The 25,855-nt window shown below is 41.1% G+C and overlaps 1 protein-coding gene across 1 annotated transcript; it reads left to right on the forward strand.

Annotated features, from left to right (window-relative positions):
• Window positions 1–22,397: 22,397 nt before the first annotated feature.
• On the forward strand, window positions 22,398–25,273 carry LOC148565662 (uncharacterized). Its single transcript, XM_088487208.1, has 2 exons — window positions 22,398–22,461; window positions 23,580–25,273. The coding sequence occupies exons 1-2, from the start codon at window positions 22,398–22,400 to the stop codon at window positions 25,271–25,273; spliced, it is 1,758 nt and encodes a 585-aa protein (XP_088343334.1).
• Window positions 25,274–25,855: the final 582 nt, after the last annotated feature.

The raw sequence follows: 25,855 nt of genomic DNA on the forward strand, positions 1-25,855 counted from the left end.
CAGTAGATCCAACAAAGGTAGATGTCATTTCTAGTTTACCTTACCCCTCCTCCGTGAGGGAAGTCTGTTCGTTCCTTGGCCATGCAGGTTTTTACAGGAGATTCATAAAGGACTTCAGTAAGGTAGCATTACCTTTATCCAGACTACTGCCGAAAGATATTGAGTTCGAGTTCAGTGAGTGAGGAGCGGATAATTTATACCCTTTTTGGCATTATTTTTACATAGTTTTTAGTATGTTTTAATTACTTTTTATCATATTTTTATTAGTTTTTATTCAAAAATCACATTTCTTGACTTTACTATGAGTTTGTGTGTTTTTTGTAATTTCAGGTATTTTCTGGCTGAAATTGAGGGACCTGAGCAAAAATCTGATCCAGAGGCTGAGAAAGGATTGCAGATGCTGTTGGATTCTGATCCTCCTGCACTCGAAGTGGATTTCTGGAGCTACAGATGCCCAATTGGCACACTCTCAATTGTGTTGGAAAGTAGACATCTTGGGCTTTCCAAAAATATATAATAGTCCATACTTTGCCTGAGATTTGATGGCCCAAACTGGCGTTAAAAGCTAGCCTAAAACTTTATGGCGTAAAACGCCAGAACTGGCATAATTCTTGGCGTTAAACGCCTATTCTGGCACCCAGGGTGGCGTTTAACTCCAACTTTGGGCATATGCACGTGAAAGCTTGAAAGCTCATCCCAAACATGCACCAAGTGGGTCCCGGAAGTGGATTTCTGCACTATCTGCACTTAGTTGCTCATTTTCTGTAAACCTAAGTTACTAGTCTAGTATAAAAACTACTTTTAGAGATTCATTTTGTACCTTATGACCTTTTACACTTCATATAGTATCTTCTACGACATTTACTACTGTTTTCCATAGGTGGGGGTGAGGAGCTCTGATGTGTTTCAATGGATTAATGCATTTACTACTGTTTTCTATTCAATCACGCTTGATTCTATTCTAAGATACTCACTCGTACTTCAATCTAGAGAATGATATGATCCGTGACACTCATCAATATTCTCAATTCTATGAACGCGTACCTGACAACCACATCCATTCTATCTGAGCTCAACGTAGTCATTGGGCAACAGCTTGAGTGCGTATCTCTTGGGTTTCTAATCGACGGACCGAGTCCAGAGGTTGGAACCTTCGTGGTATAGGCTAGAACCAATTGGCAGCATTCCTCAGATCCGGAAAGTCTAAACCTTGTCTATGGTATTCCGAGTAGGATCTGGGAAGGGATGACTATGACGAGCTTCAAACCTGCGAATATTGGGCGCAGTGACAGTGTGCAAAAGGATCAATGGATCCTATTCTGACGCTAGTGGGAACCAACAGATGATTAGCCATGCCGTAGCTGTACCTGGTATTTTTCATCCGAGACGAGAAATCTGACAGTTGATTAGCCGTGCAGAAACCGTAGAGGACCATTTTCACTGAGAGGATCATAAAGCTTGCCATTGAAGGAAGCCATGCGTGTTTGGAGAAGAAGATAGTAGGAAAGCAGAGATTCAGATGACAGAGCATCTCCGGAACCTCAACCTGTTTCTCATTACTGAATCACAAGTACCATTTATTTCATGTTATTTATTTTTCATAAACAAAATCAATTATCTCATTTAAATCTCCTGACTAAGAATTACAAGATAACCATAGCTTGCTTCAAGCCGACAATCTCCGTGGGATCGACCCTTACTCGCGTAAGATATTACTTGGACGACCCAGTGCACTTGCTGGTTAGTTGTACGGAGTTGTAAAAAGTGTAATCACAATTTCGTGCACCAAGTTTTTGGTGCCGTTGTGGGGGATTGTTCGAGTTTGGACAACTGACGGTTTATTTTGTTGCTTAGATTAGGAAAAATTTGTCTTTTTGGTTTTGAGTCACTAACATTGAGTCTTCTATTATTGTTTTTGGTTAAAATTTTAAAATCCTTATTTTCTTTTTCTAAATTATTTTCGAAAATTTTTAAAACCAATAACTTCATAATTTAGTCTTCTGTTGAGTTTAGTTTTATGTTTTAAGTTTGGTGTCAATTGCATGATTTTATTTTTCTTTCAATTTTTCGAATTAAGTGTTCTTGGTGTTCATCTTGACATTCAAAGTTTTCTTGTTTGCTTTCTTTGTTTTGATCTAAAAATTCTAAATTTGGTGTCATTTTATTATTTTTCTCTTTCCTCATTAAATTCAAAAATTCAATAAAATATCTTTTCATTTATTCTCTCATTATTTTCGAATTCTTTAGGTTGACTTAGTCAAAATTTTTAAAATTTGGTAGTTTCTTGTTAGGCAAGTTAAAATTTCAATTTTAAAAATTTATCTTCTTAAATCTTTTTCAATACAAATTCTTTTTCAAATTTCTTTTATTATTTTTCGAAAATCTTTTATAAAATTTTTCAAAATCTTTTTCTTATTCATAATTTTTGAATTACTTGTACATACCAGTCTATTACTTTGATTGAAAAATTTTAAGTTTGGTGTTTCCTTGTTGATAAAGTTTCAATCTTCAAATTTTAAAATCATATCTTTTTGAAAACTCCCTAACCACTTTCTCTCTCTTCATTTTTTTCGAAAATCATATCCAAAATTTTTCAAATCTTTTTGATTAGTTAATCATTTTAGTATTCTAATTTATTTTATTTTATTTTTTTATTTTTTTTAGTTTTTGAAAATTATATTCTATTTTCCAATTATTTTATTTTATTTTATCTTATTTCCTTTTTAATTCAGTTTATTTTTAATTAAATTAAATAAAAATAATAATATATTCTATTTGCAATCCACATCATCTCCCTTTCTCCATCATGGACCTAAGTGGAAATGAATAGTCCAGAAGGACTCTGGGGTCATATGCTAACCCCACTAATGCTTCCAATGGGAGTAGTATTTGTATATCTCCCATCAGAGCCAGCAGTTTTGAGTTAAATCCTCAGCTCATTATCATAGTGCAGCGAAATTGCCAGTATTCTGGTCTTCCACAAGAAGAACCTACTGAGTTTCTGGCACAGTTCTTACAAATTGCTGACACAGTACGTGATAAGGAAGTAAATCAGGATGTCTACAGATTATTACTGTTTTCCTTTGCTGTAAAAGATCAAGCTAAGAGGTGGTTAAATAACCAACCCACAGCAAGCATAAGAACATGAAAACAGTTATCAGACAAATTTCTGAATCAATATTTCCCTCCAAAAAGGATGACACAGCTAAGGCTGGACATCCAAGGCTTTAAACAAGAGGATAATGAATCCCTTTATAATGCCTAGGAGAGGTACAAAGGGATGCTAAGGAAATTCCCCTCTGAAATATTTTCAGAATGGGTGCAGTTGGATATCTTTTACTATGGTCTTATAGAAAAGGACCAAATATCTCTAGACCACTCAGCTGGTGGATCTATACATGAGAAAGACAATTGAAGAGGCTCAAGAGCTCATTGATATAGTTGCTAGAAATCAATATCTATACTTAAGTAGTGGGTCCTCCATGAAAGAAGAAGCTAAAACAGCATCCCCTGAACTTAGTCCTCAAGAACAAGTTGCTGAACTCAATCAGCAATTGCTTATTATAACAAAATAGTTTGCAGAATTCAAAGAGATACTCCAAGACACTAAAAATGCTAACCAAAATATGGAAGCACAATTGGATCAGACAAGACAGCAGCTATCTAAACAGATAACAGAAGAATGTCAAGCCGTTCAATTAAGGAGTGGGAAGACATTGAATGTCTCAATTCAAAGCAGCAGAAAGCCAAGAAAGGAATAAATAACAGAGGATGACCAACCCACTGCCCAAAATCCCTATGAGGATAGTAAAAGCCCAGAGCGGAATGATTCTGGCGTTCAAACGCCAGAAAAGGGTAAGAAAGTGGCATTAAACGCCCAAGGGATGGCCAGTTCTGGCGTACAAATGCCAGAAAAGGGTGGCAATCTGGCGTTAAACGCCCATGCAGCACCCAATTCTGGCGTTCAAACGCTAATAAGGGATCAGACACCTGCAAGTGCTGATAATAACCCCCTTAAGCAGGCTTCTCTAACCACTTCTGTAGGAAATAAACCTGCAGCAACTAAGGTTGAAGAATACAAAGCCAAGATGCCTTATCCTCAGAAACTCCGCTAAGCAGAACAGGATAAACAATTTGCCCGCTTTGCAGACTATCTCAGGACTCTTGAAATAAAGATTCTATTTGCAGAGGCACTTGAGCAAATACCCGCTTATACTAAGTTCATGAAAGAGATCTTAAGTCATAAGAAGGATTGGAGAGAAACTGAAAAAGTTTTTCTCACTGAAGAATGCAATGCAGTCATTCTGAAAAGCTTACCAGAAAAGCTTAAGGATCCCGGAAGCTTTATGATACCATGCACATTAGAGGGTGCTTGTACCAAGACAGCTCTATGTGATCTTGGGGCAAGTATCAACCTACCTGCATCCACTATCAAAAAGCTTGGTTTGACTATGAAGTTAAACCAACCCGGATATGCCTTCAACTTGCTGATGGCTCCATTAAGATTCCATCAGGCGTAATTGAGGACATGATTGTCAAGGTTGGGTCATTTGCTTTTCCCACTGACTTTGTAGTGCTGGAAATAGAGGAGCACAAGAGTGCAACTATCATTCTAGGAAGACCTTTCCTAGCAACTGGATGAACCCTCATTGACGTCCAAAAAGGGGAAATAACCCTAAGAGTCAATGAGGATGAGTTTAAGTTAAATGCTGTCAAAGCTACGCAGCATCCAGACACATCAAAAGATTGCATAAGCACTGATATTATTGACTCCCTAGTGGAAGAGGTCAATATGACTGAGAGTCTCAAATCAGAGCTAGAGGACATTTTTAAAGATGTTCAGCCTGATCTGGAGGAACCAGAGAAAATAGAAGAACCTCTGAAAACTCCTCAAGAAGAGAAGAAGCCTCCTAAACCCGAGCTCAAGCCACTACCACCATCCCTGAAATATACATTTCTAGGAGAAGATGACACTTTTCCTATGATTATAAGCTCTACTTTAGAGCCAAGGGAAGAGGAAGCACTACTTCAGGTGCTAAGGACACACAAGACAGCTCTTGGGTGGTCCATAAGTGATCTTAAGGGCATTAGTCCAGCTAGATGCATGCACAAGATCCAATTGGAGGATGATGCTAAGCCAGTGGTTCAACCACAGAGGCGGCTGAACCCAGCCATGAAGGAGGTGGTGCAAAAAGAGGTCACTAAGTTACTAGAGACTGGGATTATTTATCCTATTTCTGATAGCCCCTGGGTGAGCCGTGTCCAAGTTGTCCCCATGGCATGACAGTGGTTTATAATGAAAAAATGAACTGGTTCCTACAAGAACAGTTACAGGGTGGCGTATGTGTATTGCCTACAGAAGACTCAATACAGCCACCAGAAAGGATCATTTTCCTTTACCATTCATATACCAGATGCTAGAGAGACTAGCAGGTCATTGATGAGCGGATATTTTATACGCTTTTTGGGGATAATTTCATATAGTTTTGAGTATGTTTTAGTTAGTTTTTAGTCTATTTTTATTAGTTTTTAGGAAAAATTAATATTTCTGGACTTTACTATGAGTTGTGTGTTTTTCTGTAATTTCAGGTATTTTTCTGGCTGAAATTGAAGGAGCTGAGCAAAAATTTGATTCAAGCTGAAAAAGGACTGCTGATGCTGTTGGATTCTGACCTCCCTGCACTCAAAGTGGATTTTCTGGAGCTACAGAACTCGAAATGGCGTGCTTCCAATTGCGTTGGAAAGTAGACATCCAGGGCTTTCCAGCAATATATAATAGTTCATACTTTGCACAAGGATAGACGACGTAAACTGGAGTTCAACGCCAGTTCTCTGCCCAATTCTGGCGTCCAGCGCCAGAAAAGGATCAAAAACTGGAGTTGAACGCCCAAACTGGCACAAAAACTGGCGTTCAACTCCACAAATGGCCTCTGCATGTGAATTGCTTAAGTCTCAGCCCCAGCACACACCAAGTGGGCCCCAGAAGTAGATTTCTGCATCATCCATCATAGTTTATCCAATTTTTGTAAACCTAGGCTACTAGTTTAGTATTTAAACAACTTTTAGAGACTTACTTTGTATCTCATGACATTTCAGATCTAAACTTTGTATTCTCTGACGGCATGAGTCTCTAAACCCCATTGTTGGGGGTGAGGAGCTCTGTTGTGTCTCAATGAATTAATGCAAGTATTTCTGTTTTCCATTCAAACACGCTTGTTCCTATCTAAGATGTTCATTCGCGCTTAACTGTGATGGAGGTGATGATCTGTGACAATCATCACCTTCTTCAAACCATGAACGTGTGCCTGACAACCACCTCCATTCTATATACGATTAAATGAGTATCTCTTAGATTCCTTAATCAGAATCTCTGTGGTATAAGCTAGAACTGATGGCGGCATTCATGAGAATCCGGAAAGTCTAAACCTTGTCTGTGGTATTCCGAGTAGGATTCAAGGATTGAATGACTGTGACGAGCTTCAAACTCCTGAAGGCTGGGCATTAGTGACAGATGCAAAAGGATAGTAAATCCTATTCCAACCGGATCGAGAACCAACCGGTGATTAGCCGTGCTATGACAGAGCGCGTGAGCGTAGTTTTCACTGGAAGGATGGAAGGTAGCCATTGACAACGGTGATCCACCAACACACAGCTTGCCATAGGAGGACGTGCGTGCGTGAATAAGAAGACAGAGGAAAACAGAGATTCAGAAGACAAAGCATCTCCAAAACTCCAACATATTCTCCATTACTGCATAACAAGTAACCTTTAATCCATGCTCTATTGTTTATTTGCAATTCAACTGATAAACATAATTGACCTCCTGACTAAGATTTACAAGATAACCATAGATTGCTTCAAACCAACAATCTCTGTGGGATTCGACCCTTACTCACGTAAGGTATTACTTGGACGACCCAGTGCACTTGCTGGTTAGTGGTACGAGTTGTGAAAAGTGTAATTCATAATTCGTGCACCAAGTTTTTGGCGCCGTTGCCGGGGATTGTTCGTGTTTGGACAACTAACGGTTTATTTTGTTGCTTAGATTAGGAAAAATCTTTCTTTTTTTTGGTTTAGAGTCTTTTATTATTTATCCCTTATTAAAACACTTTAAATTTATAGCTCAGTTAGTTAGAACGTGGTGTTTATGTTCATGGTAATTGGCTATCATATTCTTAAAAAACTTTTTCAAAAATAATTTTTTCTATTAAATCCTGTGCCAAACTTTAAGTTTGGTGTTTTCTTGTTGATTTCCCTTTGGTTTTCGAAAATTTTGACTTGATTTTAAAATTTTTAAGTTTGGTGTTCCTTGGTGTTTTCCCACCAAAATTTTCGAAAATAAGGAGCATTAGATCCAAAAATTTTAAATCTTGTGCTATCTTATTGTTTTCCTCTCTCCTCTTTAAATTCAAAAAATATCTTTTCTCTCTATTTTAAAAACAAATTTTTGAAAATTATATAAAAAAAAAAATTTTTTTTTTAAATTTTTTCCAAATCATATCTTTTTCAAAACTTTCTAACCACTTTTTCTCTCCTCACTTTTTCGAAAATCATAATCTTTGTTATTTTTATTTTTGGTTAAGTTGTCCTCTTTCCATAAAATAAAATAATTAAAAAGGTAAATCAGTCCAAGTTATATCCATATATCCATCATGGACATAAGTGGAGATGAACAGTCCAGGAGGACTCTGGGGTCATATTCTAACCCCTCTACTGCTTCATATGGGAGTAGCATCTGCATACCCTCCATTGGAGTCAGTAGCTTTGAGTTGAATCCTCAACTCATTATCATGGTGCAGCAAAGTTGCCAGTATTCCGGTCTTCCACAGGAAGAACCTACAGAGTTTCTGGCACAGTTTTTACAAATTGCTGACACAGTACATGATAAAGAAATAGATCAGGATGTCTACAGACTATTACTGTTTCCATTTGCTGTAAAAGATCAAGCTAAGAGGTGGTTGAATAACCAACCTAAGGCCAGCATAAGGACGTGGAAACAGCTGACAGAAAAATTCCTGAATCAATATTTCCCTCCAAAAAGGATGACACAGCTAAGGCTGGACATCCAAGGCTTCAAGCAAGGAGATAATGAATCTCTTTATGATGCCTGGGAGAGATACAGAGAGATGCTACGAAAATGCCCCTCTGAAATGTTTTCAGAGTGGGTTCAATTAGACATCTTCTACTATGGGCTTGCGGAAGGAGCTCAGATGTCTCTAGATTACTCAGCTGGTGGATCTATCCATATGAGAAAGACAATTGAAGAGGCTCAAGAGCTCATTGATACAGTTGCCAGGAATCAGCATCTGTATCTAAGCAGCAACCCTTCCATGAATGAAGAGGTTAAAACAGTAACTACTGAATTCAGTACTGTAAAACAAGCTGCTGAATTCAATCAGCAATTGGATTTTCTAACAAAACAGCTAGCTGAATTCAAAGACAGGCTACAGGAGACAAGGATAGCTAATATACATATGGACGAACAGTTTAAGCAAACAAAGCAGCAGCTATCAAGGCAAATAGCAGAAGAATGCCAAGCAGTTCAATTAAGAAGTGGGAAAACACTAAATACCCCACCTCAAGGCATAAAAAATTCAAGAAATGAGCGACCCACCAAAGATTCACCTGAGGACAGTAAGAGCCCAGGGAAAAATAATTCTGGCACTAAAACGCCAGAAAATGGGTGGAAGGCTGGCGCTGAACGCCCAGACCATGCCCAAAACTGGCGTTCAGCGCCAGAAACAAGGCAAGATTGGCGTTCAACGCCAGAAATGGGCAAGAATCTGGCGTTGAACGCCCAAATGGGGCAGAATCCAGCGTTGAACGCCCAACATGGGCACATTTCTGGCGTTCAGGCACCAGGAACAGACAGTGAGCTGGCGTCTAACGTCACTCCAGCTTCTGACTCTGGCACTCAATTGCCAGTAAGGGATCAGACACACACAAGTGCTGATAGCAACCCCTCTAAAAAGGCTTCTTTAACCACTAAGGTTGAGGAATATAAAGCCAAGATACCTTATCCTCAAAAACTCCGGAAAGAGGAGCAGGATAAGCAATTTGCTCGCTTTGCAAATTATCTAAGGACTCTTGAAATAAAGATTCCATTTGCAGAGGCACTTGAGCAAATACCTTCTTATGCCAAGTTCATGAAAGAGATCTTGAGTCATAAAAAGGAGTGGAGAGAAACAGAAAGAGTTCTCCTCACTGAAGAATGCAGTGCAGTCATTCTGAAAAGCTTTCCTGAAAAGCTTAAAGACCCTGGGAGTTTTCTGATACCATGCATATTAGAAGGTGATTGCACCAAGACAGCTTTATGCGATCTTGGGGCAAGCATCAACCTGATACCTGCATCCACTATCAGGAAGCTTGGCTTAACTGAAGAAGTTAAACCAACCCGGATATGTCTCCAACTTGCTGATGGTTCCACTAAATACCCATCAGGCGTGATTGAGGACATGATTGTCAGAGTTGGGCCATTCGCCTTTCCCACTGACTTTGTTGTGCTGGAAATGGAGGAGCACAAGAGTGCTACTCTCATTCTAGGAAGACCCTTCCTAGCAACTGGATGATCCCTCATTGACGTCCAACAGGGGGAAATAACCCTGAGAGTCAACGATGATGAGTTCAAGTTGAACGCTGTTAAAGCCATGCAGCATCCAGACACATCAACAGACTGCATGAAAGTTGATCTTATTGAATCTTTGGTAGAAGAGATCAACATGGATGAGAGTCTCGAATCAGAGTTGGAAGACATCTTTAAAGATGTTCAGCCTGATTTGGAGGATTCAGGGGACATGAAAGAGCCTCTGAACTTTCTTCTGAAAGAGGAAAAACCCCCTAAACCCGAGCTCAAGCCACTACCACCATCCTTGAAATATGCATTTCTGGGTGAAGGTGACACTTTTCCAGTGATCATAAGCTCTGCTTTGAATTCACAGGAAGAGGAAGCACTTATTCAAGTGCTAAGGACACACAAGACAGCTCTTGGGTGGTCCATAGGTGACCTTAAGGGCATAAGCCCAGCTAGATGCATGCACAAAATCCTATTGGAGGATAACGCCAAACCAGTGGTTCAACCACAGAGGCGGCTAAATCCAGCCATGAAGGAAGTGGTGCAGAAAGAGGTCACCAAATTACTAGAGGCTGGGATTATTTATCCCATTTCTGATAGCCCCTGGGTGAGCCCTGTTCAAGTTGTCCCAAAAAAGGGAGGCATGACAGTGATTCATAATGAAAAAAATGAACTGATTCCTACAAGAACAGTCACAGGGTGGCGCATGTGTATTGACTACAGAAGGCTCAATACAGCCACCAGAAAGGATCATTTTCCTTTACCATTCATAGACCAGATGCTAGAAAGACTAGCAGGTCATGAGTACTACTGCTTTTTGGATGGCTACTCAGGCTATAACCATATTGCAGTAGATCCCCAAGATCAAGAGAAAACAGCATTCACATGTCCATCCGGAGTGTTTGCTTATAGAAGGATGCCATTTGGGCTATGTAATGCGCCTGCAACCTTCCAGAGATGCATGCTCTCTATTTTCTCTGACATGGTGGAAAAATTTCTGGAAGTCTTCATGGATGACTTCTCAGTATATGGAGACTCATTCAGCTCCTGTCTTGATCACCTGAAACTTGTTCTGAAAAGATGCCAAGAAACCAACCTAGTTTTAAACTGGGAAAAGTGTCACTTCATGGTGACTGAAGGAATTGTTCTTGGGCATAAAATTTCAAACAAGGGAATAGAGGTGGATCAAGCAAAAATAGAGGTAATTGAGAAATTGCCACCACCTGCCAATGTTAAGGCAATCAGAAGCTTTCTAGGACATGCAGGATTCTACAGGAGGTTTATAAAGGATTTTTCAAAAATCGCAAAACCTCTAAGCAATCTGCTAGCTGCTGACACGCCATTTGTGTTTGACACAGCATGCCTGCAGGCATTTGAAATGCTGAAAGCTAAGCTGGTCACAGCACCAGTTATTTCTGCACCAGACTGGACATTACCATTCGAGCTAATGTGTGATGCCAGTGATCATGCCATTGGTGCAGTATTGGGACAGAGGCATGACAAGCTTCTGCATGTCATTTATTATGCTAGTCGCATTTTAAATGATGCCCAGAAAAATTACACAACCACAGAAAAGGAATTACTTGCAGTGGTTTATGCCATTGACAAGTTCAGATCCTACTTAGTGGGATCAAAGGTGATTGTGTACACTGACCATGCTGCTCTTAAGTATCTACTCACAAAGCAGGATTCAAAACCCAGGCTCATCAGATGGGTATTGCTTCTGCAAGAGTTTGATATAGAAATAAGAGACAGAAAAGGGACAGAGAACCAAGTAGCTGATCATCTGTCCCGGATAGAGCCAGTGGAAGGGACGTCCCTCCCCTTTCTTGAGATCTCTGAGACGTTCCCTGATGAGCATCTATTTGCCATTCAGGAAGCACCATGGTTTGCCGATATTGCAAACTATAAAGCTGCAAGGTTCATACCCAAGGAGTACAATAGAATACAAAAGAAGAAATTAGTTACTGATGCAAAGTACTACTTGTGGGATGAGCCCTATCTCTTTAAGAGATGTGCAGACGGAATTATCCGTAGGTGTGTCCCCAGAGAGGAAGCACAGAGAATCCTATGGCATTGCCATGGATCTCAATATGGAGGCCATTTCGGAGGTGAGCGAACAGCCACCAAGGTCCTCCAATGTGGCTTCTATTGGCCCACACTCTATAAAGATTCCCGAGAGTTTGTACGTAATTGTGACAGTTGCCAAAGAGCTGGTAATCTGCCTCATGGTTACGCCATGCCTCAACAAGGAATCTTGGAAATAGAGTTGTTTGATGTATGGGGAATTGACTTCATGGGACCCTTCCCACCATCATATTCAAACACTTATATTCTGGTGGCAGTTGATTATGTATCAAAATGGGTTGAGGCTATTGCCACACCCACCAATGATACTAAAACAGTGCTGAAGTTCCTCCAGAAACACATCTTTAGCAGGTTTGGTGTCCCTAGAGTGTTAATCAGTGATGGGGGCACTCACTTCTGCAATAAACAGCTTTACTCTGCCATGGTTCGGTATGGAATTCGCCACAAGATAGCCACCCCATATCATCCACAAACCAATGGGCAAGCTGAAGTCTCTAATAGAGAATTAAAGAGAATCCTGGAACGGACAGTAAGTACCCGTAGAAAGGATTGGGCACGGAGCCTGGATGATGCTCTGTGGGCTTACAGAACAGCATTCAAGACACCTATAGGGACCTCTCCATACCAACTTGTTTATGGTAAGGCATGTCACCTGCCCGTGGAACTGGAACATAAAGCCTATTGGGCAACCAGGTTCCTAAACTTTGATGCCAAATTAGCAGGAGAAAAACGATTGCTCCAGCTAAATGAGCTAGAGGAATTCAGATTCACAGCTTTCGAAAATGCCAAGCTTTATAAAGAAAAATAAAAAAAATGGCATGACAGAAAGCTGTCATCTAGAATCTTTGAACCAGGACAGAAGGTCCTGTTGTTTAACTCTAGACTCAGGCTATTCCCCGGAAAACTGAAATCCCGGTGGAGGGGACCATACGTGATTACAAGTGTGTCACCATATGGTTACATGGAGCTTCAAGATATTGATTCTGATAAGAAGTTCATTGTCAATGGACAGAGAATCAAGCATTATCTTGAAGGCAACTTTGAGCAAGAATGCTCAAGGCTGAAGCTAGATTAAAAGCTCAGCAAGGTCCAGCTAAAGACAATAAAGAAGCGCTTGCTGGGAGGCAACCCAGCCATGGGGCATTAATCCTCTAAGCATTTTGCCCTATTTTTCTTTTTTATTTTTTATTTGTTTATATAAAGTTTACTGACACTAAGGTAAAGAATCAATTGCATAAGTTTACAGGGTTACAGAAGGAATTTGCACACAAAACTGAGATAGGGAGCTCAATGGCAAGAAAACGCCAGTAAAGGGGCATTTTGGGCGTTCAGCGCCCAAAATGGGCATCCACTGGGCGCTGAACGCCAGTAATGGTAGCAATTTGGGCATTCAACGCCAGAAATGGCCACCCACTGGGCGTTGAACGCCAGGAATGGCAGCAAATGGGCGCTGAACGGCCAGGAGATCAGCATTTGGGCGCTGAACGCCCAAAACAAGCAGTGTTTGGGCGTTCAAACGCCAGGAAGACAGGGAGGAGCCAAATCCATCTATCCCACACGTATTTCCATTTTAATTTCAAATTTTATGCTTCAAGGCATGATTTTTACATGAACATGTCAAGAACCCTGATTTCTAAAATCCTTAATTTCTAAAAATCCATCTTTCCAAATTCAATCCAACTCTTTTCAAAATCTTTTCTGAAAACAAATCTATCTTTTTCACTCAAAAATCTTTTCAACTAATCCATATTTTTTTTTTCAAATCTTCATATTATCTTTTTCAAAACCCAAATTTATCTTTTTCAAAAATCTATCCTATCTTTTCAAAATTACACTATATCTTCTATCTTATCTTTTTCAACTCAATCTTTTTATCTTATCTTTTCCAATCTTTCGAAAACCCACCCCCCACCCCTTTAAAATTGGGTTCGGCCTCCCCCCTACTCCATCACCAAATGCACCTCGATCTCCTTCTATCCCTCCCCTTTCTTTTCTTTTGCTTGAGGACAAGCAAACCTCTAAGTTTGGTGTGTTTATCCGAGATCACTAAGATCATGGCTCCCAAAGGAAAATAATCCACTCCAAGAGGCAAGAAAGAGAGCGTTCCAAAACCACTTTGGAATCAAGGGAAGTTCTTATCTAAAGAACATTCAGACCATTATCTTAAAGTAATGGGTCTGAGATCAGTGATCCCGGAAGTTAGATTCGATCTGAAAGAAGATGAATATCCGGAGATCCAGGAGCAAATTCGAATCAGGAACTGGGAAGTCCTAGCTAATCCTGAAACGAAAGTAGGAAGGAACATGGTCCAGGAGTTCTATGCTAATATGTGGCAGACTGACAAGCAAAGACTATCTGGAACTGCCTGCTACGAATTTCGGACCATGGTCAGGGGAAAGATTGTTCATACCACCCCTGACAAGATCAGAGAGATATTAAAGCTACCTCAGCTAAAGGATGATCCAGACTCCTTCAACAGGAGGATGATGAGAGCAGACATTGGCCTGGATAAGATTCTAGAAGACATATGTATCCCTGGAGCCAGGTGGACCACCAACACAAAAGGCGTCCCAAATTAACTCAAAAGGGAGGACCTCAAACCAGTCGCCAGAGGATGGCTGGACTTCATTGGGCGTTCTCTGTTGCCCACTAGCAACCGTTCTGAAGTCACAGTTAAAAGAGCAGTGATGATCCATTGCATCATGATGGGGAAGGAAGTGGAGGTTCATCAGCTGATTTCAACTGAACTCTACAAGATTGCTAACAAAAATTCAAAAGAGGCCAGGCTGGCTTATCCAAGCGTGATTTCTCTGCTCTGCAAGGACGCTGGAGTAAAGATGGGAATAACTGAATATATCCTAATTGAAAAGTCAATCACCAAAGCATCAATGGAGAGACAACAAGCACAGGAGGATCCTATCAAGAAAAGAGCACAGGAATTCCTCCCAGAGATACCTCAAGCTGAATACTGGGAATATCTTGAGACGTCCATCACCAAGATACAGGAAGCTATGGAGCAAATAATAAAACAACAGAAGGAACACAGTCAAATGCTGACCCATATGTTTAAAGAACAAGAGGAGCAGGGACGTGACTTAAGGGAACTAAAGCGCCAAAAGTCTTCTGTTATACCAAGCATCCCAAGGATCAGAGGAACCCCCATACTCCCAGAATAAAGGTTGTTAATTTCCAATTTCTGCCTTAACTCTGTGACAGTGTCCTTATAAAAAGTTTACCTTAGAAGTCATATAATAGTAATTAGTATCTATTTGATTTTATCTCCAATTAAGCTATAGTTTATTTTTCTCATCATCATTAAACATGAATAAAATAGTAGATCTTTTGAATAAGAAGCAATAAAATTTCGAGTTTAATAAAAGAAATTCTAATTGGTTAAATGTGGTGGCAATGCTTTCTGTCTTCTGAATGAATGCTTGAACAGTGCATATGTCTTTTGAATTTGTTGTTTAAGACTGTTAAATATGTTGGCTCTTGAAAGAATGATGAACATGAGACATGTTATTGATAATCTGAAAAATCATAAAAATGATTCTTGAAGCAAGAAAAAGCAGCAAAGAACAAAGCTTGCAGAAAAAAAAAGAGAGAGAAAAGAGAGAAAAAGCAAGCAGAAAAAGCCAATAACCCTTAAAACCAAAAGGCAAGGGCAAATAAAAAGGGTCCCAAGGCTTTGAGCATCAGTGGATAGGAGGGCCTAAAGGACTAAAATCCTAGCCTAAGCGGCTAAACCAAGCTGTCCCTAACCATGTGCTTGTGGCGTGCAGGTGTCAAGTGAAAACTTGAGACTGAGCGGTTAAAGTCAAGGTCCAAAGCAAAAAAAAAAAAAAAAAAAAAAGAGAAGAGTGTGCTTAAGAACTCTGGACACCTCTAATTGGGAACTTTAGCAAAGCTGAGTCACAATCTGAAAAGGTTCACCCAGTTATGTGTCTGTGGCATTTATGTATCCGGTAGTAATACTGGAAAACAAAGTGCTTAGGGCCACGGCCAAGACTCATAAAGAAGCTGTGTTCAAGAATCATCACACTGAACTAGGAGAATCAATAACACTATCCGAGTTCTAAGTTCCTATAGATGCCAATCACTCTGAGCTTTAATGGATAAAGTGAGATGCCAAAACTGTTCAGAAGCAAAAAGCTACTAGTCCCGCTCATCTAAGTAGAATCTGAGCTTCACTCAAAAACTCTGAGATATTATTGCTTCTCAACTTATTAGTCTTCTATTTTATTTGTCTAGTTGCTTGAGGACAAGCAACAGTTTAAGTTTGGTGTTGTGATGAGCGGATATTTTATACGCTTTTTGGGGATAATTTCATATAGTTTTGAGTATGTTTTAGTTAGTTTTTAGTCTATTTTTATTAGTTTTTAGGAAAAATTAATATTTCTGGACTTTACTATGAGTTGTGTGTTTTTCTGTAATTTCAGGTATTTTTCTGGCTGAAATTGAAGGAGCTGAGCAAAAATCTGATTCAGGCTGAAAAAGGACTGCTGATGCTGTTGGATTCTGACCTCCCTGCACTCAAAGTGGATTTTCTGGAGCTACAGAACTCGAAATGGCGTGCTTCCAATTGCGTTAGAAAGTAGACATCCAGGGCTTTCCAGCAATATATAATAGTTCATACTTTGCACAAGGATAGACGATGTAAACTGGCGTTCAACGCCAGTTCTTTGCCCAATTCTGGCGTCCAGCGCCAGAAAAGGATCAAAAACTGGAGTTGAACGCCCAAACTGGCACAAAAACTGGCGTTCAACTCCACAAATGGCCTCTGCACGTGAATTGCTTAAGTCTCAGCCCTAGCACACACCAAGTGGGCCCCAGAAGTAGATTTCTGCATCATCCATCATAGTTTATCCAATTTTTGTAAACCTAGGCTACTAGTTTAGTATTTAAACAACTTTTAGAGACTTACTTTGTATCTCATGACATTTCAGATCTAAACTTTGTATTCTCTGACGGCATGAGTCTCTAAACCCCATTGTTGGGGGTGAGGAGCTCTGTTGTGTCTCAATGAATTAATGCAAGTATTTCTGTTTTCCATTCAAACACGCTTGTTCTTATCTAAGATGTTCATTCGCGCTTAACTGTGATGGAGGTGATGATCTGTGACAATCATCACCTTCTTCAAACCATGAACGTGTGCCTGACAACCACCTCCGTTCTATATACGATTAAATGAGTATCTCTTAGATTCCTTAATCAGAATCTCTGTGGTATAAGCTAGAACTGATGGCGGCATTCATGAGAATCCGGAAAGTCTAAACCTTGTCTGTGGTATTCTGAGTAGGATTCAAGGATTGAATGACTGTGACGAGCTTCAAACTCCTGAAGGCTGGGCGTTAGTGACAGATGCAAAAGGATAGTAAATCCTATTCCAACCGGATCGAGAACCAACCGGTGATTAGCCGTGCTGTGACAGAGCGCGTGAGCGTAGTTTTCACTGGAAGGATGGAAGGTAGCCATTAACAACGGTGATCCACCAACACACAGCTTGCCATAGGAGGATGTGCGTGCGTGAATAAGAAGACAGAGGAAAGCAGAGATTCAGAAGACAAAGCATCTCCAAAACTCCAACATATTCTCCATTACTGCATAACAAGTAACCTTTAATCCATGCTCTATTGTTTATTTGCAATTCAACTGATAAACATAATTGACCTCCTGACTAAGATTTACAAGATAACCATAGATTGCTTCAAACCAACAATCTCTGTGGGATTCGACCCTTACTCACGTAAGGTATTACTTGGACGACCCAGTGCACTTGCTGGTTAGTGGTACGAGTTGTGAAAAGTGTAATTCATAATTCGTGCACCAGTCATGAATACTACTGCTTTTTGGATGGCTATTTAGGTTACAACCAAATTGTAGTAGATCCTCAGGACCAAGAGAAAACAACATTCACATATCCTTCTGGAGTATTTGCCTACAGAAGGATGCCATTTGGTCTGTGCAATGCACCTGCAACCTTTCAGAGGTGCATGCTCTCTATCTTCTCTGATATGGTAGAGAAATTTTTGGAAGTCTTCATGGATGACTTCTCAGTGTTTGGAGACTCATTCAGCTCCTGTCTTGACCATCTAGCACTTGTTCTGAAAAGGTGCCAAGAGACTAACCTGGTTTTAAACTGGGAAAAAAGTCACTTTATGGTGACTGAAGGAATTGTTCTTGGGCACAAAATTTCAAACAAGTGAATAGAGGTAGATCAAGCTAAGGTAGAGGTAACTGAAAATTTACCACCACCTGCCAATGTTAAAGCAATCAGAAGCTTTCTGGGGCATGCAGGATTCTATAGGAGGTTTATAAAGGATTTCTCAAAAATTGCAAAAACCTCTGAGCAATCTGCTAGCTGCTGACACGCCATTTATCTTTGACACAGAGTGTCTGCAGGCGTTTGAGGCTCCGAAAGCTAAGCTGGTCACAGCACCAGTCATTTTTGCACCAGACTGGACATTACCATTTAAACTAATGTGTATTGATGCAGTATTGGGACAGAGGCATAACAAGCTTCTGCACGTCATTTATTATGCTAGCCGTGTTTTAAATGACGCACAGAAGAATTACACAACCACAGAAAAGGAGTTACTTGCAGTGGTTTATGCCATTGACAAGTTCAGATCTTATTTAGTGGGATCAAAAGTGATTGTGTACACTGATCATGCTGCTCTAAAATATCTCCTCACAAAGCAGGATTTAAAACCTAGACTCATAAGATGGGTGTTGCTTTTGCAAGAGTTTGATATAGAAATAAGAGACAGAAAAGGGACAGAAAACCAGGTGGCAGATCACCTGTTCCGGATAGAACCAGTAGCAGGGGCGTCCCTCCCTCCTACTGAGATCTCTGAAACCTTTCCGGATGAGCAACTCTTTGCCATTCAGGAATTACCATGGTTTGCAGACATTGCAAACTATAAAGCTGTGAGATTCATACCCAAAGTGTACAGTAAGCAACAAATGAAAAAATTAATTTCTGATGCAAAGTACTACTTGTGGGATGAACCATATCTCTTTAAGAGGTATGCAGATGGAGTAATCCGCAGATGTGTTCCTAGAGGAGAGGCACAGAAGATCCTATGGCATTGCCATGGATCACAATATGGAGGACACTTTGGAGGTGAGCGAACAGCCACAAAGGTTCTCCAATGTGGTTTCTACTGGCCTACTCTCTATAGAGACTCCCGAGAGTTTGTACGTAACTGTGACAGTTGCCAGAGAGCTGATAATCTACCTCACGGTTACGTCATGCCTCAGCAAGGGATCTTAGAGATTGAGTTGTTTGATGTATGGGGTATTGACTACATGGGACCTTTCCCATCATCATATTCAAACACTTATATTCTGGTGGTAGTAGACTATGTATCTAAATGGATAGAGGCAATTGCAACACCCACTAATGATACTAAGACAGTAATGAAGTTCCTCCAGAAGCATATCTTCAGCAAGTTCGGTGTCCCTAGGATACTGATCAGTGATGGAGGCACTCATTTTTGCAATAAACAGCTTGACTCTGCTCTGGTACGATATGGAATTAACCATAAAGTGGCGACTCCATATCATCCACAGACAAATGGACAGGCTGAAGTCTCGAATAGAGAACTAAAACGAATCCTGGAACAGACTGTAAGTACCCGTAGAAGGGATTGGGCAAGAAGTCTGGATGATGCTCTGTGGGCATACAGAACAGCATTCAAGACTCCTATAGGAACCTCTCCATACCAACTTGTGCATGGAAAAGCCTGTCATCTGCTAGTAGAACTAGAACACAAGGCCTACTGGGCAACTAGGTTCCTAAACCTTGATACTAAGATAGCTGGAGAAAAAAGATTACTCCAGTTGAATGAGCTAGAGAAGTTCAGACTCAATGCTTTCGAAAATGCTAAAATCTATAAAGAGAAAGCAAAAAGATGGCATTACAAAAGGCTGTCATCTAGAGTTTTTGAGCCAGGACAGAAGGTTCCGCTATTTAACTCTAGGCTCAGATTGTTCCCCGGGAAATTAAAATCCCGGTGGAGGGGACCATATGTGATTACAAGTGTGTCACCATATGGTTATGTAGAGCTTCAAGATGTTGATTCTGACAAAAAATTCATTGTTAATGGATAGAGAATCAAACATTATGTTGAAGGCATATTGAGCAAGAATGCTCAAAACTGAGACTAAATTAAAAAGCTCAGTAGAGTCCAGCTAAAGACAGTAAAGAAGCGCTTACTGGGAGGCAACCCAGCCATTATCAAATTAAATTAGATGTTTATAACAATTATATATGTCCATTTAATTTTGTTGTCCATGTTTATTGATGCTTTTTCAGTAAACAAGTCAAGGATATAAAGGTTCAGAATATAAAGCAGAAGAATCACAGAGTAAAAGAGCTCACTGGCATCAAAACGCCAGTAAAGAGGCAATCTGGGCGTTAAACACCAGAATGGCTACTATTCTGGGCGTTTAACGATAGTAAAGATATCATTATGGGCGTTAAACACCAGAATGGGCAGCATTCTAGGCGTTTAATGCCAAAATTGGCAGTATTCTAGGCGTTCAGAAAAACACCCAGTAAGGAAGAATTTCTGGCGTTTAACGTCAGTCAGGGTATCTGGCTGGGCGTTAAACGCCCAAAATAGCCACCAGATGGGCGTTAAACGCCCAGAATGATAGTCACTCTGGCGTTTAACGCTAGCACAGCTAGGGGAGAGGTAATTTCGTTTCCAATTCAATTTTTTTCGAATTTTCATGTTTTAAATCAAAATTTTCTGCATCCCAACATTACAAAAATTTATTTTTTAATTTCCATTCACAAAAATTTATTATCTTATAAATTCTTTTTAATCCTTTTTCAATTATTTTCAATTCCTTTTCAAAAACTCATTCATATTTCCAATTTCTTTTCAAATATTTTTAACTCATTCGTATTATCTTTTATTTCATAGATGCATAAACAAAAAATTCAGATTTAACTTCCTCAAATCTTTTTCATATCTCTTAATTTTGAAAACAATCTTCTCTTTTTCATATCATGTTTATCTTTTATTAATCATATCTTTCAAAGCATATCTTTTTCTAAAATCTCGAACCCATTCCCTCCCTCCCCTTTATTTATACATTCGGCCATCACCTCTCCTCCCTCATTCGAATCCTTCTCTCCATCTATTCATTTTCTTTCTTTTTATTTTGCTTGAGGACAAGCAAATATCTAAGTTTGGTGTGATTTCCATGATCCCTGAGTTAAAACAAACCAATCTCATGGCACCCAAAGGAAGACAAAATGCTTCAAGAGAGAAGAAAGAAAGCAATCTAAAGCCACGTTAGATGCATGAGAACTTCTGCACCAAAGAACATGCAGACTATTATTTCAAAATTGTGTGCAGAAGATCAGTGATCCCGGAAGTTAATCTGAAAGAAGATGAATACCTAGAGATCTAAGAGCAGATTCAAAACAGGGGCTGGGAAGTCCTGGCTAATCCTGAGATACATGTTGGAAGAAACATGGTCCAGGAATTCTATGCAAATCTGTGGATGACAGAGAAGCAAAGATTATAGGGAACTGCTTTCTACACCTTTCGGACTATGGTTAGAGGGAAGGTTATTTACTTCCACTTTGACAAAGTGAGAGAGGTTCTTAAACTTCCTCAACTACAAGATGATCCAGAATTCTTTAATAGGAGAATGGCCAAGGATAAAAGGCTAGATCAAGTTCTAGAGGACATATGCATCCCTGGAACCAGTGGATTACCAATTCAAAAGGTGTCCCAAACCAGTTAAAGAGAGGAGATCTCAAACCAGATGCTAGAGGGTGGTTGGACTTCATAGGGCGTTCTATTCTCCTAACCAGTAACCGATCTAAAGTCGTTGTCAAGAGAGCTGTGATGATTCACTATATTATGCTGGAGAAGGAGGTAGAGATTCATCAACTTATCCCTGTTGAAATTTACATGTTTGCAAACAAGGAATCCACTAAGGCCAAGTTGGCCTACCCAAGCTTGATTATTCTGTTATGCAAAGATGCGGGGGTACAGATGGGTGTGGATGAATATATCACAGTTGAATGTCCAATCATCAAAAAAGTGATAGATGGACCTCAAATTCAAGATAACCTCATCAAGAGGGGGCGTATGAGCTCCTCCCAGAAATTCCTAAATTTGACTATTGGGCCCGCTTAGAAGCATCTGTCACCAAGCTACAAGAAGCTGTGAATCAACTCAAAGAAGAGCAGCAGAATCAAAATAGCTTGCTCTACAAAGTGCTCATAGAACAAGAGAAACAAGGGTGTGAAATACATGAGCTAAAGCGTCAGAAGCTGTCCCTTGAAGAGTTGGACGTCCCACAAATTGAAGGAGCACCTACCCCTCAAAATCAAGGTTGTTGAGTCCTAACTATGTGATAACTTTTATTATTAGAAACCTATTTTAAGAGTTACATAAGCATTAGTATTAGAGTTATTTATTTTTATGTCTTTGATTTTCTTTCTTTTATTATTATTTGTCTGCTTTCATGTTTATTTTATGTCTTATTTTTATCCCATGATCAATAAAGTTTAGAGTCTATGTCTTAAAGATATGAATGCCCTATGAATCCTTCACCTTCCTCAAAAAAAAATGTTTTTAATTGTGTTCGTTACCAGGGGTTCTCGGGTGATCGGGTTGTCGACAGGAGGTGATAAGGAGAGGGGGAGAGGTCCCGAGCGAACGCGGAGTGAATGCTGATGACGTCGGAGGGCGGACGGAGCGAGGGGATGGCCACCTGCAAGGACACTCCGACGATCAAGTCAGAGTCCGTACTGAGGGTGGCAGGGTTAGGTAAGGATGTGACGTACCTTGGGGGGAGAGCTGTCCTCTCCCCTTATATAGCGTGTTGGGTAGGCCTAGTAATGGCCTGACCCATTGGTGGAGAGTTTGAGCTGTCACTTTTCACACGTGCGGGTCGTCCGTACAGGGGGTCGGTACGTTGGGTGCCGACCCTGGGGGTTCCGACCCGGCTGGTGGCACGGCTGTGATGTGGTTGGACTCCGGGTCGGTTATGGCTAACCGACCCGAAGGGATCCGTTAAGGCTTCTTGGGCCTGGATGGGACGGTGCCCCGATCCGACGGCTTCTTGGGCTGGACCGTCAGTCCGTAACAGTGCCCCCAACGCGTCGGTCACGAGGTTCGAAACTCGTGGTTGGGCGCGTTTGTCGTGAGCTCTTTCCTTTTCTCGGTAGTTCGTGGGCGGCGCTTTGTTTTCCTTCGTTAGGTCGTTTCGATTTTTGTGCCACTTTTTTGGTTTTGGCGCCGATCATTAAATGTCCGTCGCTTCATTGTTTTGAAATTTGGGGTGAAATGGCAGTCATGCCCCTGCCTTTTAGTTGTTCTTCCTCGGCGGTTATGCTTTTCTTCTTTTATTTTTATTTCGTAACCCCCACTCCTCTCTTTTACTATTCTTCTTCTCTTCTTCGCAAGTTTTTCAGTGCTGCTGCCTCTTCTGTTTGTACTGCTGTTGCTGCTTGAAGCATCTTGTTCTTTGCTTTCTTTTGCAATCTCCTGTCTCTTTTGGTAAGTTTTCATGGTTCTTTCCCGCATTTTGATTGTTGCTTTATTTCTGGCGCTTCTGCTTTGTTGCATGCTTGGGTCTTTTGCGTTTCTTGTTTGTTTTTCCCTTTTAGAGGGGATGCCACTGGGTTTTTCCTTGGTTTCGCTTGCATTTCTGGGTTTTTCCTGGGTTTTTGCTTGTATTTCTGGGTTTATGGGGAGATTCGTAGTTTGCTTTCTTGTTTTTAAGGGTTTCCGACTTCCCGTGTTGACTTTAGTGGTGCCCCCAATATAGGTATGGACGATCGTCTTGCTTCTTCGAGTCAGGCCCAACGCCCCTTGGCTGACTTCGTCGACCACTATGCTTGGGTTTCTTCTGATGTAAAGGATACCCCTTCCAAGATGACCAGGGAAGGGCTTCAGAAGTTACGACAAGCCGGAATCTTATGTGGGGGGTCCCGAGGAGACGCTCTACCAGGTCTTCGTCCCTGTTGCTCGTGAGTGCGTGTGCCATAAGAATTTGGCTTCCCCGACAGTTGTTGATTGGCTGTGGGTTTACGAGCCCATGTTCACGACTTTGGGGCTTCGTCTGCCTTTTTCCCCTTTTGTCATGGGCTTGCTGAATCGCTGTGATGTCGCGCCGTCGCAACTTCATCCGAATAGCTGGGCTTCTATTCGGTGCTTTGAAATGGTCTGCGAGTTTCTTGAGCTATCGCTCTCAGTAAACGTCTTTCTGTACCTCTTTCTGCTCACGAACCCTTCTAGCCAGGGGAAGGCTAAGAAGGGTTACATGTCTTTTAGGGCCCAACAGGGGCGTAGAATTTTTGGTCTATTTGAGGACTCTTTTCATGGGTTTAAGTCTACCTTTTTCAAGGTTAGACCGGTAGAAGGGCATCATCCTTTTTGGCTTTCAGCTAAGGGAGCCCCGCTGATCCCGACCTACTGGAGCTTCAGTGCGGGATCTGATTATTTGATAAAGGTGCCTTATGATTGGCTGAATTCGGAGGATCGCAACATTGCTGACATTCTGTTGGCTATTTTTGGTGATAAGAATCTTAATCCTCGCTTGCTAATGGGGACCGGGAAGCCGATCGTTCGTATGTTGGTGGGTTATTTCTTCCTTATGCTTCCTATGTTTTTCTTGTCTCGTTTGTTGATGTCTTTCCTTTCTCCTTTGTTCGCAGTTTCTATGGCTGGCGGGAGGAGGACTTTGGCTGATTTGATGAATCTCATCAAAGGGGATGGAGAGGGTGGGGGTGACTCTTCGTCTCATCCTTCGGTGGGCCAGGGGCAAGAGGAGGTCGGGGAGACCGGAGGTGAAGTGAACGGGGCTGGCCTGGCTCATCAGGAGGATGTCGTCTCTCCCGAGCAGGCTGAGGGGGCTGCCAACGTGGAGGTGGAGGTCTTTGAGGAGGATTTTGGTGAGGATGAATTGAAGCTTGTGGGAAATGTTAAGAAGAGGAAACGGGACACCGGCAAGGCCCTCTCGGTAATGGAGAAAAATTTCGATGCTGGGGGTTTTATTGAGTCTCAACTGCTCCCCGGCACCGAAGATTTTTTCCATGAGGCCGACCTCTCTGGGCAGGCCAGGTGGATTTACCGTAGCCTTCTTCGTGCTGCTGCTATTGCTAAGAAGGTTGAACCCGTGCTGGGAAGCTATCATGCCATGGAGGTGAAGCTTAAAAATTCCCAGAAGGATTTGACGGATTCTCGATCTCGGGAGGAATCCTTGAAGGTTAAGTTGGCTGAACATGAGAAGAAAGCTGAGGAGGATGTCAAGGAGATTAATAGGTTGGTTGATCGAGATATGGCCTTGATGAAGGACCTGAATACCTCTCGTGGTGAGACTGCGGCTATGAAGAAGAGGGTTGAAGAATTGGAAGAGAAGTTGAAGTTGTCGGAGAGTTCGGCGGAGGCGGCTGCTCGGGAGATATCGGCCTTAAAAAAGAGGAACAAAGATCTTGCTAAGGGAGCTCGTGACGCCGTCAAGCTGACTGAGGAAGGAATAAAGTTACAGGTCGCGGTGCTGGCTCCCGACCTTGATCTCCACCAGGTTAGTGCGATGAAAACTGTGGAGGGTGGGAAGATTGTTGACATCCTCTGACTTGTTAGGATATAGTCTTTGTTTTATTTTGTAATGTTCATCACTTTGGGCCTGCTGTGGCGCCTTTTAGTTGTATTTGAACACTCTTTGTGCTCGTTTTCATTGGATTTTGTTCGGGCCGTCGTGGCCATTGCTCTTTATTTCGCATGTTCGGACCATTGTGGCTTTTTGCTTTAATCCGTTTATTATCGTATTTACTTTCTTTGGGCCTGTTTTTCGCTTTTGGTCCCTTATGGTTCCCAGGGTGATCAGTCCCGGGTTACTGTTAGGTCGACCATTTTATGCTGCATTTTATTTGAGACTTGGGATGGATGAACTTGCAAAAGATAAGCTTACCATATTGTTAGACAAAGGAATTTGTAATGCGTAAACAAATTTAAACAAAGGAAGATATTCACATAAAGCATAAAAAGAGGTCGTAAAAGCGGAACATGGGGATGGGGGTTGGGGTCACATTGGCCGCCCCTTCTTACGAGTAGAACCTTCTGAGGTTCGCCATGTTCCATGTCCTCGGTACTTCGTTCCCATTCAACCTTTCTAGCTTGTAGCTCCCTTTGCCGAGGACTTCTTTTACTCTGTAAG

The sequence above is a fragment of the Arachis ipaensis genome, chromosome B5 (genome assembly GCF_059453495.1).
Source record: "Arachis ipaensis isolate K30076 ecotype BB chromosome B5, ASM5945349v1, whole genome shotgun sequence".
NCBI classification, from domain to species: Eukaryota; Viridiplantae; Streptophyta; class Magnoliopsida; order Fabales; family Fabaceae; genus Arachis; species Arachis ipaensis.

Excerpts from the sequence above, each read along its gene's own strand:
- LOC148565662 (XM_088487208.1), top strand. The coding sequence starts at position 22,398 with ATGGCCACCTGCAAGGACACTCCGACGATCAAGTCAGAGTCCGTACTG. Across the intron at positions 22,462-23,579 it reads ACTGAGGGTGGCAGGGTTAG|GGAAGGGCTTCAGAAGTTAC; the intron begins GTAAGGATGTGA and ends CAAGATGACCAG.